Below are 14,457 nucleotides of genomic sequence, written 5' to 3' on the forward strand. Positions count from 1 at the left end.
AATTCATCAAAACGTATTTATTTCCTTTTAATTACTCTTTATATTCCTTATTTTCTTTCATCTATTTCTATGTAAAGTCATTTATTTATCGCTTTGCTTTTTCTGATGCTCTAATGTTTTTGTTACTCCTTAAGGACCAGGCTGTCAGTCAACTGCTATGGGCGGGACTTGCTTCCCAGATCACGTAGGCAATTTCTGCAAACCTGAGCTTTTTCAAAATATATACAATCAAGTAAGGCTTACCGAGGGATTTGAACACGGTTGTCTTCTCTCTGAGGGCTGGTTTGGTCCCATTGATAACATCTCCGAGCTCTGCAAACACCTCGGCCTAAAACAAATAATATTAAAACAAATTCTGCAAAAAGACAGTTATGTCAATGAGGAAGTAAGAGAGCAAAATCCAGACTGACCCCTGAGAGGATGACGTCCCCGGACTCAGTCAGCGCCCCCTCCCTGCTGTCAGCGTACACCACGGCCTCCTTCATCAACACGTCGTCCAGCTCCCTCCAGTTCGGCCTGCAGGCTCCGACCGCTAATCAGAAAGAAACCAGAACCGCTGGAAAACATATTGAAATCTCACCTTTTTTTAAGTGTGTGTGTTAAGTACGTTTTCTCACCTGCCACATGGGCTCCTGGTTTGACCCACTGCCCAAACAGCACCGGCTCTGTACACCTGGTAACCGTCACTATGACGTCTGCGCCCCTCACCGCCTCCTCAGCTGAGACACACACGGTCACCGGACCGCTGACTGAGCGGCAAAACCTCTCCCAGCCCTGACCTGAGCGGCTCCAAACACGCACCTGTGGGGAGGATGCAGGAAGTCAATGCAACAATTAGTCTGGCAAATAACTCCCCGAAAGAATACAACCTGTTATTACCAAATCTACACTAGCTAATGTGCACACGACAATAAAGCCTTGAATCTTTACACTTATATAGATTAATTAAATGATGTTACCTTTTATTAGAAGAAGAAGAATTGGGAGGGATGAAACCCTCTTTAATGGTCTCACATGGAGAGCACACAGCACACACAGTGAAACGTGTTCTCTGCTTCTAAACCATCCTAGTACCAGGAGTCTAGCACTAGGAGCAGTGGGCAGCTATTGTACAGCGCACGGGGAGCAATGGGAGTGTGGGGGGGGGGAAGGGGGGCTGTCTGGTGCCTTGCTCAAGGGCACCACGGCAGGGCAGGAGGTGAACTGGGACCTCTCCATATTTTAGGTCTGGTCGGGGACTTGAACCGGCGACCCTACGGCTCACAGTCCCCTACTGACTGAGCCACTGCTTAGCTATAGATCTGCTATTAGGTGGACTTTGTTAACCCTCAACTTCCTATTTTTGATATTATAAGAGTTTTATAAGTTATTATAAATGTCAATCTTCTCATCTAACTCTGAAAGAGAAATTTCTTTGGGAATGTAGCCTTTGCAGACCATTTACATGCACAAAAATCTATATAACACACTAAAGGAAAGGGAAAACCCCCCAAAGGCATCATAGGGCCTCTTTAAATCACATAAATATTACCCCACTTCTTTTATCATGCATATATTACATTGCCCTCAACTGATACTTGTGTTCAGGCTGACTTTTTAAAGATATTGTTGTGACCGTACCTCTTTAAATGAGAACATTTCCGTGAAGACGTTGTAATGACTCAATGCCTGAGCGCCAGTCCCCAAGATGGCCAACACCTCTGCCTCAGGACACATCAGCAGCTGCGTAACAAAAGCATGTCTAAGTTAAAACAAGAGTGTAAATTAGAGAATAAGTTTGAATCGATACTCGTAAAAATTGGAGCTACCTTAGCAGAGATGGCTGACACTGCAGCTGTCCTCATCCTTGTGATCAGCTCTCCATGCATAACCTGCAGGGTGGAAACGTGAGTGTGTTTGAGTGAAAAGCTTTGCCTTTTGCTGTCTCTTTGCTGATTCTCTGTCTGTTACTTTAGATGAAAATAAGGAGCCCATCCCCACGCCCCTCTGAGAGATATTTGGTTAAAAAGAACACAGTGGTGCTCTAGGAGGAGATTCAGGTGATAAGGCGGATCAGGACCAAAAGAGAGAGAATCTTTTTCCCTGAAACATTCAGAGTTTCTTTCCACAGAGGGGACACATGTTGATGTAGAAGAGACATGAAGAAGTGGATTTTGCATAATAGGTGACCTTTAAGGGATCCCTGCCTGTGTTTAATAAGGTTTTACTCACAGCCTTTACGTTCCCGTACTCCGGGTCCAGCAGCACCACCGTGGCCTGTGTGGACGGCAAATTTGAACCGTCCTCCCTCTTGTAGAAACACACAAACTTTGTGCACAGGACTCCCTTATTCTCCATGTATGTAGGCATCAATCCCATAAAGCTGTGAAAGAAAAGGAGGGTCAGTCAGAAATACAACTTGTTTTTAATGTTTCCCCTGTCGGACAACCAAACTACTTGAAGGAATTTGCTTGGAAGTGTTAACTAAATAATATATAATGCCTTATAATCAAAGGAAATGTAAGCTATTTTCTAGAAAGTATGATTGAGAGGACATTGGGCTTTCTTTACATGTCAAATATGACTTTCCTTTTGGAAAGCGGTTAAGGAAAAAACGTTATCTATTTACCAGGAAAGATCAATAATTAACATGCCGCCATAAAGGAGGTAACAAGGACAAGGTAACAGGCAAATCAACTAAATGCAGTTTTGAAAGATCTGAAACTACTCAATTACAAGTAAAAGTCCTGATTTCAAAATATTACTCAAGTAAAAGAAGTAAAGTATAAGCATCAGTATTTATTTAAAGTACAAAAAGTTAAAGTATTATACATTATATAACATCAGCATGCATGTGTTTGAATGTGCACAAAGTAACTATCAGGGTTAAAAGTAGTGGAGTTAAAAGTCCAAAATGTTCCTCTGAACTAGTACAGAAAAGATTAAAGTAAAGTGCAAATTATGTCAACAAAAATACTTAAATTCTAGAGTAAGTTAAAAGATACTTTCTACTACTGCATAAAGGGTTTACATTTCACAGATCATTTTGGTGTTTTTAATAACCTCAAAGACAGAAGAAAATATTACTTTTGTCTTGCCGATTCAATGTGTATTAATTGAACCAGTTACACCGTGCAATATATTCTATAGCAAACAAGTAAACAATGCAACTACATATTAAAATCAAAGCTTCATCATTGAGGCATACCCGTGGTGTTTCTGCAGCGGCAAGGTGGCGCGCACAGGCTGGATCACCTCTGCGGGGTCCCGGCTGGAGAACTTCCCCAGAGCCTCCTCCAGCCGGGGCACCAGCTCTCGGTACCGCAGCAGACCCTCCACCTCGCGCTCCCAGATCACAGCAGGAGGTCCGGCCATGCTTCAGCTCCTCAGATCAGTTACTGCGGTGAGTTTGGTGTTTAGAGTTTAGAAGCTCACTTGGTATACGTGTTGCATTCAAGAGCCGCAGTAAAGCTCTGATTTAGAAGGTTTTTTAAAGTTCAGTGACTTCTGAATGTTTGCCTCAAAGGTAGGGTTGGTCCAATTGGGAAAAACAGCAAGAGTAAGCAAGAGGTTATAATATGTCCAGCCATAAAACCAAGCCATGTGTTGCAAAATGTTTCCAAATGAAAGTAGCACAGCCGTGAAGTAGTTCAACTGAAAATTGGCAAGACAGCCGGTCCCTTCAGCACTCCTTTAAAAGCCACTTCCCCAAAATAGAAGAATAATAATTTAACTATTTGCTGCTATATGTATATATATTTTAGATTGTACTTGATGAGTGAATATAAGGTTTTTAGTTGTTGAAGTATCTCTACTTTTAATCAAAGTGAAAGTATTTTCCAAAAACAGGTTCAGTAAGTACTTAGTTTGACTATAGCCAGTTTTATTTCGACAGAGCTACTGATATATATTTATCGCTGTGGGTGTATGTATAAAGTATCTTTTAGTATTTTTGTTTTATAATTTAAAAAAAAGTTTTAACCCCATATCTTGAAGGGCCAACTTTTATATTGATAATGAACAACATAGCTTGAGTGAAGTTTTTTGCTCACATTTCATCACGTTCAATACCTTACCAGAACAACCCAATCTGTTATATTCAAATATGAGGTTTGCCAGTTATGCACAATAAAACCATGTTATTGTGACAGAGTTCTTTAATGGATTAAAAGACAGGTAAAGCAATGTGAGGCTTTTCTGAAAATCATTTACTTTCCTAAATATTTGGATTTTTAGACGACTTTTGAAGTTCACACTGAATGAGAACAGAACAAAACAAAACACCAGGTTTAAATAAAAAAGTATTTTTTATTCATAAGGATATCACTTCGCAAACTGATACAATGAAGTGGACACACTGTCCTAAAAAGTACAAAAGAAAAACTATTACATTTTCCTGTCATTCATATCTGTTTTTCATCAAACAGATGACAAGATAACGTCTTCCTCGTTTTTCAGAGGAGACTTTGTTACAACAGTGCAACAAAAATTAGACGAGCAGTCTCTCAATGGACAATTGAACAGACTGGATCTGTGGTTTGAGCTGGGACCCCTCCTTTATGGTGACTGAGGTAGCGATGACGGGGCGAGAAACCCCGCAGGCCCGACCCAAAGCCTGCTTGGATCGGACGAACACGTATGGGACGTTCTTGTCCTCGCACAGCAGGGGCAGGTGGAGGATGATCTCCAGAGGTTCAGCATCAGCGGCCATCACGATGAACTCAGAGATGCCTCTGTTCAGGGTTTTAGTGGCTGGGGAAGAATTAAATCACAATTAGTACAATGCGTTAACATCACTGATACATCGTCATTACTTTAGTTATTGTTTTGGCAGCAACACAATGGTGGCCTACTGGTTTAAGAACTGATTCTGAGATCTGCAGATTTTTTTGATTATTGGTTTAATAATTGTATTATTAAGTATTGAACAATGTAAATAATGATTCATGAAACTAAACTCAAACAAGTAGCTAGTTTGAGTTGGTAAATCATAGAACAGGGTTCATACACTTTTTCACCAATGATTTTCCATGACCATTACCTAATTTTCCATGACCAATAAAATTACTCTCAGCGGTACCACTGAAAAGGGTTTATTTTAACATGGAACAGGAAAATAAGGTCTGCATATGAAACATGTTGTGCCTATCTAAAACAAATCAAATAGTAGGCTTGCTAGCGTCTACAGACTAAAAGCAACTAAAATCTCTCACCAGCAAAAAAAATATTGTTTTCCACAATTTTCCAGGGCCTGGAATTAGCATTTTGAATTTCCATTACTTTTCCAGGTTTTTAATGACCGTAAGAACCCTGATAGAAACAAGCAGCAAACATTCATGTTTAAGAGGCTGCATCAGAAAGGTATTTACCATTTAAGATTTTTTTTTAAATGACTAAAAGATTAATTGAAGAGATGTCTTTACTTTTGAAAAGATAACAAAGTAATTGACAAATCCCTGCAGGTTTACAATGAGTTTTTTCCCCACACATGCTGCTGCGTTTGTTGTTAACCTGAACGAGACCGCGTTTCGCAGCCTTTCCTGATGTTACAATAGCTCTGAAAGTAGCAAATTATCCAACTACCAGGTTCTACTTGAAGCCACCATCTAGTTACATTTAATTCCCAATATTTACGTCTCCTCACCTTCATTAGCTCCTTTTCTGAGCTGTTTGTAGTTGGAGGCTTGCTGCACCAGGTCCAGGATGGTCTTGGACAGCGTGGCGTCGGCCAGCGGGTAGGCCTTTGGGTTTACTGCTGCTTCAGTCTGAACATGGAAATAAAACAACATTTAACACACATTAACAACAGCAAAGCTCCATATAAAGTGGACAAACAAGGAGGTTGGGACGAGGTTTGTACGACATACAACGTTGTTACCTTAAGCTAATGTTAGCTCAAAGTTAGCCTACTCACAACACTCACCATTGTGAATTAGTTTTTTGGGTATTTCTGTCCTCTCGGCGAAATGCTTCACGGAGGTTATTCGTCTTTTACCTCGGTAAGAAGAGACAACTAAACTTGCGCTGAGTTTTCTTTAAGCAATATGTTGTACCGATATTAACTTTCTAAGCTCTCTGTTGCATGCAGCCAGTCAAACGATCACCACCACACGTGTGGAATATTCGCACATGCGCACTGGCTACACCAGCTGAAAACGACCGGAAGTCCTTTTTTTTTTTCTCCCGGTTTGCACATTGTTGGCTTTTTTTACATTTTAAACTGTGATTAATGATGAAATATTAATTATATGAATGATATCAAATAATAAACGACAACAATAAAAATATAAACCTTCTGATAGTAAAATCAATTTAGTATCAATAATATAAAACAACAACATTATTCATGCGTTATTAAATTACAATAAAATCACCTATAAAGTTATCTGTTATAAGACTGGAGCCACCATTTCGTGGTACAATTCCAAAACACATATGCAAAGGTTTTACGTTTTTTTTGCAGTGCAGAAATGTATATATATATATATAGATATATATATATAGATATATATACATATCCTATTTAGAATAATAAACAGTTTGTGGTCTTGTCACCCATCAACAACAGAGGGCGCTCATTGGCTCAGCGGTTCATCAGCCGGCAAGGAACGCGCTAGGCATTCTGGGTAGGGCACACACGGAGGCCATATTGCTCAGATTTCCTGAAGGAGAGAGGGGAGATGAAGGGGATTCGTGGAATTAGTCAGCTTTCGGTAAGGATGTATCTCATTTATCCTGTATATATGTGTATTGGGAGAGATATACAGTCATTAGCTGTCTGTTTCAGTGTTTGTGTCATTGTCAGAGGGTTTAAAAGCTCAGGGTCAAGGTGTGATGAAGAGCAGAGGAGGAACAGCTAATGCTAACCTGATGCTATCCAGCAGTAACCCAACTGATAACGTTAGCTTACATAATAAACATTACAGTAATGGTCGTTATAAACATAACTTACTGTTAACTTAAACCATATTTACTTAAGTCAAAGCCTTAGTAGTAAGAGCTAGCTTCTCGTAGACTTAACTCCACAACAAATGTTCACCTAATATTGTGTGATGACAGCTGGCTTTAATCAGCCTATTTGTGTTTCTATCTTTTTTTAAAACATTTATTTTATAAGAAATTAGCAAAACAGTAAAAGTCTATATAGGTTTGGACTTGTATATTAGACAAGGGAGAGCACAAGTTATTACTACATGTATTAAAACCAATCTGTCTTTGTGTTTTTTTCCCTATGTGTATTAAAAAAAACCTTGCGTTTATTTTGCTGTTTGAAATGCTAATATAAATCTAAATTGGTTTCTGACTGATTTAACATCTGAAGTCACTTCAGTGGCAATTACTAGAATACATCATGTGTTTATTGTGCCAGGCCTAGGAAAAAGGAATCCTCTCAAACGTTGAATATTTACCTCAATATCTATCCACTCAGTCTCTATTGAAGGTTGGGTTTTAGTCTTTTTCATGTTACAGCTTTTTTTTGATGGCTGCTGATGATATGTTTATCTGAATTATCTTGAACCGATATATGAGCTGCGATATTGCTTAGAAGATTAACGAGAAATAATTGAGTCACCATAAGCTTCTATATATCTTGTGTTATCCATGCCCATATTATCAAATAGCTTGGCAGCTCTAAAATGTTTAGAAGTGTTATTCTGATATTGACCCTTTCCCTTCTCATCGATCTATAAACATTTATAAATCCACAATGTTTAATTCCCCCGGATCTTCCTCCTCCCCCTTGCATCAATCAGCAAGCCAGCAACACATTAGCTGTAATATCCCGCCTTCCCATGTTTTTTTCTACTTTCCAGACAAGGCTTTACGCGGCCCAGGCTGCCCGTAAGGTGGAGTTCACCGCCGCTGAACATGTTAAGTTTCAGCCGCAGGATGTGCAGGTCAGTAGTTGTTGATGTGTTGTTTCTTCTCCACAGAGACACTTCCATGTGGCTGCCAGAACAAGCCAGTCTCTCGCTCAGCCACTGAATGGCATCAAGCTCTCTCCAGGGGCCGCACACTCCCTCCAGGACATCCATGTATGTTGGGGGAGTGAAGAGGAAGGGTTGGATGGGTCAAGTCAGTTTAGTTTAGGGTCTGAGAATGAAGAGATGAGTTGCTTTGCCTGTAGAAATAGTCACATTTGACTTGTATTTTATGTTTAAGAAGTCTTATCATTATGTTGAGTGTTAAATCCTTAAGAGGAGCCTTTCTAGAATGTAAACTGAGTCCTATCGGCTGACAAGTGGAAACATAGGGATGTCCAGAATACCATTTTTCGGGCTCCGGATATTCGTTAGTAATCAGCAGCGAATATTCTGCAGGTGACCAGGCTGCCCAGCGGACTGGTGATCGCCTCCCTGGAGAATTACTCGCCCGCCTCCAAGATCGGAGTGTTTGTGAGGTCCGGCTGTCGCTATGAGACCCCTGAGAACCAGGGGGTCACCCACGTCCTCCGACTGGCCTCCAGCCTGGTATGATGCAGCAGTTAATTCCAAATGTTTTTGTAATATTTATTCAGCCATGTACCCCCTGACCTGTGCAAAAAATGATTTGGTAGAAAAGATAAAGAGATACAAAGCTGTGCCATTGGTGTCTGATTTACTTAACAACCGTGTTACTGGAAAACGCCCAATTATTTATTTTGAATGTTTAGAATCCATCACTAAATTCATGGCAAAACAATTTTTTCTCAACTTGCAATAACACTTAACAAGTTTCATTTACAATTTAGTGTTAAAAAGTCCTCTGCTTGTGGTTGACTGACATGTTCTGCTTCCCCAGACAACCAAAGGAGCCTCAGCTTTTAAGATATGCCGCGGTGTTGAGGCAGTGGGAGGCAGCCTGGGGTCAGTAACTTTACAGAAAGATCATTACTAACCTTTGAATACAAGTTGTTCCTAGATCATTACGCTTATCTGGATATTTAATTGTTTCTCGGCAGTGTGACTTCATCCAGAGAGAACATGGTCTACACCGTTGACTGCTTGAGAGATGACTTGTGAGTCTTTGAATACCTCAACGTAGTGACTAATAATAATAATACACTTAACAGAAATCAACAGGAATCTTGATATTAATCATTTGAAGGTCAGGGCCTAATCTGATGACACCTTATTTTTGTGAAAGAATAACTGTTTGGTACTTAGGAGAGTCCGGTGGAAAGGCAGAATATGCTACAGACTTAATATGGTATTGGTGTAGCTTTGCCACTAACATGTTTTTGTGATTTTTTTTAAATTATTTGCAGTGACACGGTGATGGAATATTTGATCAACGTGACGACAGCCCCTGAGTTTCGGCCATGGGAGGTGTCAGACCTCACGCCCAGAGTCAAGAGGGACAATGCCCAGGCTAAACAGAGCGCTCAGATCGGTGGGCCCTTATTTCTCTTTGCCTTTTGATCTCGCCTCTTCATTTTTTTTAGGTCTATATTGACCACTTATTAATTATCATTCCGGAGTATAGTCCAATGTAGCTCTGAAGATGCTTCTTTGCTGATATCAGAAATATGTTTTGTATTTCGTTTTTTTTCACAAATAAAGCTGCAATGCTACGTTCTTTTAAATCGAAATACTACTGCAAAGACGACAGCATCCAGCATCTAGTGTATAAAGCTGCTTCATGTAATTGTTGGTGAGACATTCCCTCAAAAATCTGTTATTTAAGGTCGCATTCACACCTAATAGTCCGCTTCTCTGGTGCGCACCAGACCACAGTTTTTGTTTCATTTTTCAGAAGGTTCGCTTTGCGTTCACACGGGAACAATTCTAACGGACTATAAACTTTAAACACAAGTCATGTGCTCGGAAATGCTGTTCAACAATTGGTCAGACATTAAGGGGGTACAAACGCAAGTCTCAGCCATTTCTATTGGAGCCTCCGCCATGGAGCATCGGCAGGTTATTTTCATGCTGCTCTTAATCTGGAGAGCATATCAATGGACTAACAGACGGCGCATATGATTATATAATCAGATAATGTGCGATAAAAAACATTATAACGCATATCATGAGACGTTCTGCAGTCAGGAGGGGGTTTCACCGACGGCAGGTGGCTCTGACTTTTATGTATAGTTTTTAGTTTGATAGTTGTTTTTACTTTACACGACACTGTTCAACACTTCATTCTGCTTCACTCTTTCGCTAACGATTCTGAAGACATCCACGTTCTTGTGACACGTAAATACTGCGCTTCCTATGTTTTGGTGCGGACTGCGTTCACACCAGCGATGATCCGCTCCAGAGTTCACTAGCAAGCGCTCCGAGACCACCTCTTTTAGCGGACCAGAGTCCGGTTGTTCAGTTCACTTCAGAGGTCTCGGGCTGCGTTCACACCGACCCAAACGAACCGCACCAAGCGGCTAAACGCACCAGGGTTCGATTCAAGCGGACTATACAAGGCTGGTGTGAATGCGACCTAAGAGACATAAATGAATTAGACAGGTGGAACAAAGCCAATTACTCCACCAGGATATCACCAATGTTGACTTAAATGATAAACTCGCATCATGTCTCTTTGTGTTCTCCAGATTTGCTTGAGGCTCTGCATGAAGCCGCCTACAAGAACGCTCTCTCTAACTCTCTGTACTGTCCTAACCACATGGTCGGCAACATCACCTCTGAACATGTGAGTACTTTTCCAGTGTTCATTCTTCAAGACTTACAGTGTTAATGAACCCATTAAAACAATTCTAATGTTGTTTTTTATTCTCCAGCTGCACCAGTTCGTCCAGAACAATTTCACGAGCGCAAGAATGGCTCTTGTTGGACTTGGTAAGGGGTTGTTATGCTTTAAACATAATGTACATAGAAGGATAGCAGCAAAGTTTGAACGCAGTGTATCACATGACGCCTATAAAGGATGTACTAAATAGTTGGAAACCTCCACAGTCCAATGTGTGGTGTTGTTTATTAGTTGTGTGTAAAGCAGGTATTTCTGCATAGATAAAGAGAAGATTAGGCTATGCTGATATTGTTATTCAGATTGTTGTATAATTTGTAAATCTTTTGTGATGCAAAACACCTTTCCAATAACTAAGGAAAAATATATTCTCACTAGTTTTTATCTGTTTGTTGTTTTTCAAAAGCATCATTTTCATTGTGGTAAAAAACTGTTTGACTCCGGCTGCTGCAAACAAAAGAAAACACTAACGAAGGTTTTAATTCATAAAAGACGGTCTATTTCGAAAAAGGAAAAAATACATTTTATACTATAAATAACGTTCAGTGTGAAATTTCATTAGGGTTTCCATTAAGGGTTGATGAAGTAATAAAATATGATGTGAGACATTTGAACTTTCTTTGTTAAACCTTCCTGAATGAAGAAAAATTGAATTCTGTACATACCCACTGTTTTCCGCGGGGTCTTAAAAAGTATTACAAGTTGATAAATCAATCTAGCGAAAATGAAGGCTATTAAAAAGTAATAAACGGCATTTTTCAAGGTATTACATTTTGTAGCTTGTTTTCAATAAGTATATAAATTGTCCAAAGAGGTTGTATTCTACAGTCTGCCTGAATGTAATCATTGCGTAGGTGTGTAGTGTGATTCTGTGTAGTTTATTTATGGCATCCCGTTGGATTTGACGTCATCTGAACAGGACATCGCACGCTCACTGCTTGATAGCGCGCGAAGGACCGTTTGCGCCGGTTGCTAAGCAACATCGTTATGGGGAAATGCAAGTCTGCGTCCAAATGGTTGGAAGATAAGGAGGAAGGAAAATCAATACTGTATATAGTCAATGTGAGGTAAAGTGTGTCGCCAATGCAACCGGTTAAAACTCCAAGTGGCGAAGAGGTCTTAAAATGTGTGGAAAGGGTCTTAAGAAAGGAATTACATCTGACTTCAGGATTCCTGCACATACGTTGTCCTTATAAGAAATGAGTGTCTGATGTCCGTCTCTCCGTCAGGTGTGAACCACGAGGTGCTGACTCAAGTTGGAGAGCAGTTCCTCAACATCCGCAGTGGGACGGGCACCATGGGGGCCGCGGCTCAGTACCGTGGAGGTGAGCTGGACGCACACCAATGTGCTGCAACATGGGGAGTTTTCCTTAAACATTTAAACGTATAACTCCCTGTATTCCCGTCTGAAGGCGAGGTGCGCATGCCCGGCCTCGGTGCTCTGGTGCACTCGGCGGTGGTGAGCGAGTCGGCGGCGGCGGGCTCCGGCGAGGCTCTGGCCTACAGCGTCCTGCAGCACATTCTGGGGGCCGGGCTGCATGTCAAGAGGGGCTCGTGCACCTCCAGCAAACTGGTGCAGGGTGTTACCAAGGCAACTGCTGACCCCTTTGATGTGAGTGATAGTCAGTTATAACAGAAATGCTTCACACACGGAGGCCTTGAATGGCTGGAATCTGGAAATATCATAGATTAATAATAGATTATCTTTATTTTGGTGCCTTTCAAGGGACCCAAGGCCGCTTTACATGATGTGAGCAAACAAGTTGGGCAAATAAAGATTCAACAGTGCCTTTTAAAAACATGTTTTTTCTCTCTACAGGTCAGCGCTTTCAATGCAAGCTACTCTGACTCTGGTCTGTTTGGGGTCTACACCATTTCCCAGTCTGCAGCTGCTGCTGATGTGAGTTTCTTTTATTCATGCCAAGAGTCTGTTTGGGATGTAACAGAAAGATGGCTTTATGTAATATCTGTCTTTGTCTCTGCAGGTGATTAAGGCCGCTCTTGCTGAGGTGAAGGCTGTTGCTAACGGTGATGTCACCGCGGCTGACCTCACTCGGGCCAAGTAAGACATGCAGAAACCACTGTGAAAAGATTCCTCTCTGCATTGATCATTTTTATATTTCTATTCCAGTTTACAATAAGCACCAAAAACATGATGTGGAAGACACGATTTCTTGCAAGCACTACTTTTAGTAACGTATGGTTGCTACTTCTATAAAATCTAACTGAACATTTCAGAAGGCATTAGGTTTATTTCAACGAGATTTAAAAGAAGTAGTTTCAGTTTTCTTGCTAAGAGATAAAAAAGACTATTTAAAAAAAAAAATAAAAAAAAATAATAAAAAAACATCTTGTCTGTATCAGTGCAAAGATGACAATACATGGTTCTGCAAATAGCCTCACATCTTGTTTTATAAACAGATTAAAGAAATGGTAAAACATGTTTTTTTTATATTCATATAAGTCATGCTTTACTAAGTTGTTTGGAGCCAGGTCAGCTGTTTCTCTCCATTTCCTTTGAATGGTTATTAACCATTGTAACTGGACTTTTTAAAACATCTTGTTGTCCCCTTGTTCTTCACCAAGACAACATTTCTCCTCCTAGTTTCCTGTATTGTATCTTATGCTGAGCGTGTGCTGGTTCTCTCCGCAGGGCCCAGCTGAAGGCCGAGGTCCTGATGTCTCTGGAGACCTCCGAGGGTCTCCTGGAGGCCATGGGCTCTCAGGCTCTGGCCGAGGGATGCTACAGCTCCACGGACGAAGTCTCCACAAACATCGACAACGTCTCTTTGACCGACGTCGCCAACGTAAGAAATGTGCTCTGCTATTGTCAGTAGAGATGAATGAGAATGTTGTACGGGGTACTTGTTGTTTTAAACTACTTTGTATACTGCTTGGTATCTTAACTTTTCAATAATGTATACTTATTAGTGGATATAAGTTCTGTATTATTTATCTTAATCTGTAAAGTAACTAAAGATAACCAATATATTTAATATAAAAAACACTATTTACTCCAAAGCGTAGTGGAGTAGAAGTAAAAAGGGACAATAATATAGTAAACGTATCTTTAAATATGTACTGTTTTGAGTAGACACTGTAACACTGGCTCTCATAATAGGCATAGATTTATAATACTGAATCTACTGCAGTTTTGTTTTTTAAATATGCTGTGTGAAAACATTGGTTTGAAGTTAATAACGTGGCTCTAAACTTGTATTGTTTGTTTTCAGGCTGCCAAGAAGTTTGTGACTGGCAAGAAGACCATGGCATCCAGCGGCAACCTCGTAAACACACCCTTTGTGGATGAGGTCTAAGACCCTCCTCGTACTATAACTGAAAGAAAAAGTTGTTTCCTTTTACATTTTCACAAAAACAAACAAGTTGGGGCATATAATGTCATAAGACCTCTGGGTATTTATCAGTGCTGTAACAGTATATTTTCAGGTGATGCTGCTCTGCATCATATTGTCGTGCTCCACTCATCTGTCCACATTAACTGTATAGCTGGTGTAAAATAATGAATAAATTCTATCTACCTTACAGAGTTTCAAGTGTTTTTGTTGTGTTGTTTTATGTTTTGAAAGCTTGAAATGAATTACGTTTTATTGTTTTTTCTTCACAATAAAGAGGGAAATTAACAAAAACTCTTAACCTTAAATGAAAAAGTTCCGTTTTTTTTTTTAAATAACGAGTTTAACTGCCACTTGTGTAGATTTTACTGAATTAGTGTATAGGTGTAACTTCAATGTGCTTACCCATGTTTACGGAACATATATAAATGTCCATGTTGCATAA

General features: G+C 40.2%; 3 protein-coding genes across 5 annotated transcripts; 1 reads left to right on the forward strand and 2 right to left on the reverse strand.

Moving 5' to 3' along the window:
• Positions 1-132: 132 nt before the first annotated feature.
• Positions 133-3,623, reverse strand: crym (crystallin, mu). Its single transcript, XM_079659388.1, has 7 exons — positions 3,188-3,623; positions 2,212-2,362; positions 1,809-1,871; positions 1,621-1,722; positions 618-801; positions 411-532; positions 133-328 (listed from the first exon to the last, which is right to left on the reverse strand). Exons 1-7 carry the CDS (start codon positions 3,352-3,354, stop codon positions 149-151), a joined length of 969 nt encoding a protein of 322 aa, XP_079515514.1. The 5' UTR covers positions 3,355-3,623; the 3' UTR covers positions 133-148.
• A 644-nt stretch (positions 3,624-4,267) lies between these two features.
• snu13b (SNU13 homolog, small nuclear ribonucleoprotein b (U4/U6.U5)) lies at positions 4,268-6,115 on the reverse strand. The gene is made up of 3 exons (XM_079659634.1): positions 5,903-6,115; positions 5,624-5,744; positions 4,268-4,731 (listed from the first exon to the last, which is right to left on the reverse strand). Exons 1-3 carry the CDS (start codon positions 5,903-5,905, stop codon positions 4,469-4,471), a joined length of 387 nt encoding a protein of 128 aa, XP_079515760.1. The 5' UTR covers positions 5,906-6,115; the 3' UTR covers positions 4,268-4,468.
• A 432-nt stretch (positions 6,116-6,547) lies between these two features.
• Positions 6,548-14,202, forward strand: uqcrc2b (ubiquinol-cytochrome c reductase core protein 2b). Of its 3 annotated transcripts, XM_079659384.1 has the most exons (15): positions 6,573-6,692; positions 7,794-7,826; positions 7,914-8,015; positions 8,301-8,450; positions 8,761-8,825; positions 8,921-8,977; positions 9,227-9,351; positions 10,508-10,605; positions 10,694-10,751; positions 11,889-11,984; positions 12,072-12,271; positions 12,479-12,559; positions 12,645-12,721; positions 13,313-13,466; positions 13,893-14,202. In XM_079659384.1, the coding sequence occupies exons 1-15, from the start codon at positions 6,660-6,662 to the stop codon at positions 13,974-13,976; spliced, it is 1,413 nt and encodes a 470-aa protein (XP_079515510.1). In that variant the 5' UTR covers positions 6,573-6,659; the 3' UTR covers positions 13,977-14,202. The 3 variants fall into 3 exon arrangements, with proteins under 3 accessions (XP_079515511.1, XP_079515512.1, XP_079515510.1); XM_079659385.1 differs by lacking the exon at positions 7,794-7,826 and having other exon boundaries at positions 6,548-6,692; XM_079659386.1 differs by lacking the exon at positions 7,914-8,015 and having other exon boundaries at positions 6,565-6,692; positions 7,794-7,877.
• Positions 14,203-14,457: the final 255 nt, after the last annotated feature.

The sequence above is a fragment of the Notothenia rossii genome (assembly GCF_949606895.1).
Source record: "Notothenia rossii genome assembly, chromosome: 11".
NCBI lineage: Eukaryota > Metazoa > Chordata > Actinopteri > Perciformes > Nototheniidae > Notothenia > Notothenia rossii.